This window comes from Oxyura jamaicensis, unplaced genomic scaffold (genome assembly GCF_011077185.1).
Source record: "Oxyura jamaicensis isolate SHBP4307 breed ruddy duck unplaced genomic scaffold, BPBGC_Ojam_1.0 oxyUn_random_OJ50046, whole genome shotgun sequence".
In the NCBI taxonomy this organism is placed as follows: domain Eukaryota; kingdom Metazoa; phylum Chordata; class Aves; order Anseriformes; family Anatidae; genus Oxyura; species Oxyura jamaicensis.
In genome coordinates, this window is record NW_023306316.1 from 1 (window position 1) to 5,223 (window position 5,223).

The 5,223-nt window shown below is 54.0% G+C and overlaps 1 protein-coding gene across 1 annotated transcript; it reads right to left on the reverse strand.

Annotated features, from left to right (window-relative positions):
* Positions 1-1,095: 1,095 nt before the first annotated feature.
* On the reverse strand, positions 1,096-4,951 carry LOC118158856 (heterogeneous nuclear ribonucleoprotein U-like protein 2; the record flags this gene model as incomplete). Its single annotated transcript, XM_035313538.1, has 6 exons — positions 1,096-1,385; positions 1,464-1,576; positions 2,942-3,032; positions 3,985-4,124; positions 4,580-4,656; positions 4,738-4,951. Coding segments are annotated over 6 exons (925 nt in total), but the record flags the coding sequence as incomplete, so codon positions are not given.
* Positions 4,952-5,223: the final 272 nt, after the last annotated feature.

Consider the following 5,223-nt stretch of genomic DNA (forward strand, 5'->3'; position numbering starts at 1 on the left):
TGAGGAAAATGGGGGTGGGGGGGCAAAAAGGTGACCAAAAAAATCAAGGAAATGAGGACAGAGAGGGTAAAAAAGGGGAAAATTGAGGGAATGACATGAAAATGGGGGACAAAAAAGGCAAAACAAAAACGGAGATGAGGGAAAAAAAGGGGAAAGAAGAGTTGGGGAAATGAGGAAAAAATCAGGGAAATGAGGGTGGGGGAAGAAAATTGGGAAAAATAATCAAGGAAATGAGGATGGGGAGGGTAAAAAAAGGGAAAAATTTGAGGAAATGAGGGTGGGGAACCCGAAAAAAGAGGGAAAAAGTGAATGACGTGAAAATGGGGGACAGAAAAAGTGAAAGAAAACAGAGATGAGGGGAAAAAAATCAGGGAAATAAGGATGGGGGAAGAAAAGTGGGAAAAATAATCAAGGAAATGAGGACGGAGAGGATAAAAAAGGGGAAAAATTGAGGAAAATGGGGGTGGGGGGCAAAAAAGGGGACCAAAAAAAATCAAGGAAATGAGGATGGAGAGGGTAAAAAAGGGAAAAATTTGAGGAAATGAGGGTGAGAAACCCGAAAAGAGAGGGAAAAAGTGAATGACATGAAAATGGGGAACAAAAAAAAGGGAAAGAAAACGGAGATGAGGGGAACAAAGGGGAAAGAAGAGTTTGGGAAATGAGGAAAAAATCAGGGAAATGAGGGTGGGGAAAGAAAATTGGGAAAAATAATCAAGGAAATGAGGACGGAGAGGGTAAAAAAGGGAAAAAATGAGGAAATGAGGGTGGGGAACCTGAAAAAAGAGGGAAAAAGTGAATGACATTAAAATGGGGGACAAAAAAGGGAAAGAAAACAGAGATGAGGGGAAAAAAAAAACAGGGAAATAAGGATGGGGGAAGAAAAGTGGGAAAATAATCAAGGAAATGAGGACGGAGAGGGTAAAAAGGGGAAAAATTGAAGAAAATGGGGGTGCGGGGCCCGAAAAGAGAAGGAAAAAGTGAATGACATGAAAATGGGGGACAAAAAAGGCAAAGAAAACGGAGGAACTGAGGCGAAAACTCGGTGAAACGAGGGCGGGGGGGGGGCCGATAACGCCCCATAAACGCGTCGCGTGCCTCCCCCCCCCCCCCCCCCCCACCCCCCCCCCCCCCGGGGTTTTGGGGGGCCGCGGGGGGCGGCCGCGCGGGTCGGGGGGCAGGGCGTGGATGAAGACGAAGCCGTCGGGGCCGGGGCAGAGGGGCTCGTCCTTCTGCCCAAAGTTGAGCTCGACGGCGCAGCCCTTGCAGAGGACGTGGGGGAGCAGCGCCCGGCCCCCCAGCGCCGCCTTGGGCACGGCGAAAGCCGCCCCCAGCGCCTCGCCGTTCTTGGAGAAGGCCAGCTCGACCACCTCGTCGCCCTCGAAGTCCTGGTAACGAGGAGAAACGGGTGAGTTTGGAGGGATTTTGGGGTTTTTGGGAGGCGCAAAGGGGAAGGGGGGGCGCACCGCGTAGCAGCCGATGACGTCGGCCTCGCCGAAGGGCTGCCCGAAGGGCTCGAAGCGGCCGCTCGCCACCTTCAGCCCCCGGCTGTCGTAGCCGTAGGAGAAGTCGTCCTCACCTGGAGGGAAAAGGGGAAAAAGGGGGGAAAAGGGGGCAAAAAGGGGGAGCGCGGTTAGGGGAACGGGGAAACGGCCCCCAAAAGGGGGGAAAAGTCCCCCAAAAAGGAGGGAAAGGGGGCAAAAAGGGGGCGCGCGGTTAGGGGAACGGGGAAACGTGACTAAAAAGGGGGGCAAAAGGACACAAAAAGGGGGCAAAAGTGCCCAAAAATGGGGAAAGGGGACAAAAATGGGGAAACGTGGCTAAAAAGGAGGGAAAACGGCCCTGAAAGGGGGGGAAACTGTTACGAGGATGGGGAAAATATGACTAAAAATGAGAGCAAAAGGACGTGAAAAGGGGGGAAAACGGCCCCGAAAGGGGGCCAAAAATACCCCAAAATGGGGGAAGGGGACAAAAATGGGGGAAACGTGACTAAAAAGGAGGGCAAAAGGACACAAAAAAGGGGCAAAAGTGCCCAAAACGGGGGAAGGGGACAAAAACGGGGCACGCTGTTAGGAGAACGGGGCAAACGTGACTAAAAAGGAGGGAAAACGGCCCCGAAAGGGGGGAAATGGCCCTGAAAGGGGGCCAAAAAACACCCCAAAATGAGGAAAGGGGACAAAAATGGGGCACGCCGTTAGGAGAATGGGGAAACGTGACTAAAAAGGAGGGAAAATGGCCCCAAACGGGGGGAGAACGGTTACGAGGATGGGGAAAATATGACTAAAACTGACGGCAAAAGGACTTGAAAAGGGGGGGAAATGGCCCCAAAAAGGGGGGAAAGGGGTCAAAAATGGGGTTCGCGGTTGGTTTAACGGGGAAACGTGACTAAAAAGGAGGGAAAACGGCCCCGAAAGGGGGGGGAAAATGCTCCAAAATGGGGAAAGGGGGCAAAAACAAGGCGCACGGTTAGGGGAACGGGGAAACGTGACTAAAAAGGGGGGGAAATGGCCCCAAAAGGGGGCCAAAAAACGCCCCAAAATGGGGAAAGGGGACAAAAATGGGACAAACGGTTAGAAGAACGGGGGAAACGTGACTAAAAAGGAGGGCAAAAGGACACGAAAAGGGAGCAAAAGTGCCCAAAACGGGGGCACGTGGTTCAGAGAATGGGGAAAATATGACTAAAAATAAGGGCAGAGGGACGCGAAAAGGAGACAAACGGCCCCAAAATGCCCAAGAAAGGCACAAAAATGCCCCATAACAGGGGAAATGGCCCCCAAAAGGGGGCAAACATGCCCGAAAATGGGGCAAAGTCCCCCAAAACTACACGAAATCACCCCAAAACTGACACCAACCCCCCCCAAATCCCCCAAATTCACACCAAATCCCCCCAAAACTGTAAACCCACTCAAACCACCCCAAAAATGGGGGAGGCTCGGGGGCTCACCCAGCTGCGAGTGGGAGAAGTCGACGGACCAGCCGACGCGGAAGAGCGGCACCTCGGAGCTGCCCTCCTTCACCGGGAGGTGCTGCGTCACCTGCGGGAAAATGGGGCAAAACCAGGGCTTTTTGGGCAAAACCGAGGCTTCTGGGGCAAAATTGGGGATTTTGGGGCAAAAAGCAGGGTTTCTGCATGTGGAAAGGGAATGGAGTGGAGGGAAAGGGGGCAAAAGGTGAGGAAAGGAGGCAAAAGGGTGAGGCTGCAGGGGTCCCAAAGCGGTGACAGGGGGCCAAGCCTCAAAAGTGTCCCATATTTGGGGTAAAATAAAGGGGTTTTGGGCAAAAATGTGGATTTTCAGCACGTAGAAAGGGGCTGGAGCGGAGAGAAAGGGGCCAAAGGGGACAGAAAGGAGCCAAAAGTGGAGGCTGCGGGGGTCCAAAGTGGTGACAAGGGGCCAAGCCTCAAAAGTGTCCCATATTTGGGGTAAAACAAAGGGGTTTGGGGCAAAAATGTGGGGTTTTGGGCAAAAATGTGGGTTTTCAGCACGTGGAAAGGGGCTGGAGCGGAGGGAAAGGGGCCAAAGGGGACGGAAAGGAGCCAAAATTGGTGGTTGTGGGGGTTCAAAGAGGTGGCAATAGGGCCAAGCCCCAAAAGTGTCCCATATTTGGGGTAAATTGGGGCAAAACTGAGTGGTTTTGGGCAAAAAGTGGGGTTTTCTGCATGTGGAAAGGGGCTGGAGCGGAGGGAAAGTGGCCAAATGGGAAGGAAAGGAGCCAAAAGTGGAGGCTGTGGGGGTCTGAAGTGGTGACAGGAGAACAAACCCCACAAGTGTCCCATATTTGGGGCAAAACTGAGTGTTTTGGGGCAAAAAGTGGGGTTTTCAGCATGTGGAAAGGGGCTGGAGCGGAGGGAAAGGGGCCAAAGGGGAAGGAAAGGAGCCAAAAGCAGAGGCTGCGGGGGTCCAAAGCCATGAACACGGGAAGCCGAGCCCCAAAAGCGGACAAAAGCAGCCCCAAAATGCCCGGAAATCGCCCCAAAAAAGGCCTCACCTTGGCCTCGAAGCACACCCTGCCCTTGGTGACGCCGTGCGTGCTCCGCGCCCCGGCCCAGAGCGCCGGGAACTTCTCGAAGAAGAGCGGCTGCCCCCCGTAGCGATCCTTCGTGGCGCGGAACTGCAGGTCCGAGGTGTCTGCGGGGGTGAGAAACGGGGCGAAAAACGGGCAAAAAGGCCAAATCGTCAACGGCCGCGTTTTTCAGCCCCAAAATTCGCCCGGCTGCTCTCAAAAATGTCAGGTTTGGGAGGTTTGGGGTCAGCCGCAAGCGGCGCAGCGACAGATTTGGGCGTTTTATACCCTTTCTCACACCCTTTTCAACCTTTTTTTGGTAAAAATTTAAGGTTTGCAACCTCTTTTTTTAATAAAAAAGAGGTTTTGCTGATTTTAAAGCACGTTAGCGCAGAAAACGGCGCGGAGTTGGAGCTTTTATTCATTAACCCCCCCAAAAAAAGAGGTGAAAGCGGCAAAACCGAGCTGCGCACCCGCCGGGTGGGGGTGTGCCTCGGCCGCCGGTTACTTGGCCGTTTTCCCCCCCAAAAAAAGACCGTTTTTGCCCCAAAACCGGCGTCTTCCCAGCACGTCCACGTACACGTGTCCAGGATGACGGCGCTCTCATCGTCCTCCCCTTCTCTCGGCTCCTCCTCCGGCGGCGGCGGCGACTTGGAGCTGAGCGGACCAAAAAAAGCCGTTTTTCAGCCCAAAAAGGACCTGGGGGGGAGGGGGAGGGAGGAAGAGGAGGCCACGCACCGGCTGTTGTAGGCCTCCTCGCGGAACTCGTAGTAGGCGCGCCCGTGCTCGTCCTTCTCGTCCCGCTGCCGCTTGACGCCGCGCCGCTCCCCGTCCGAGCCCGCCGGCTTCGCCTTCTCCTCCTCCTCTTCCTCGGCTGCCGCCCAAAAGGAACCAAAAAGCAGCGTTATGGCCCCAAAAATCGCCTCACCCGGGGCGCGCGGAGCCTCCCGGCCTGGCAGAGGGGGGGGTCGGGGTTCGTTAAGCGGCGCCGCGAGGGTTTGGAACGGAGCCAGGGGTTTTTTGGGGCTGAAACCCCGGGATTGAAGGGGGAGGAAGGGTTCAAAAGCCTTCAAAAGGGTCAAAAAAGCCTGAAAACGCCTTAAAAAATGGAAAATTAACAAATATCGGCTCTGTTTTTATCAAAAAAGGGAAAAAAGAACCAGGTCCAATTAATTAAGCGACATCATCAAGGTTTGTAATTCAGATCCTTTCGTTTTCGGGACC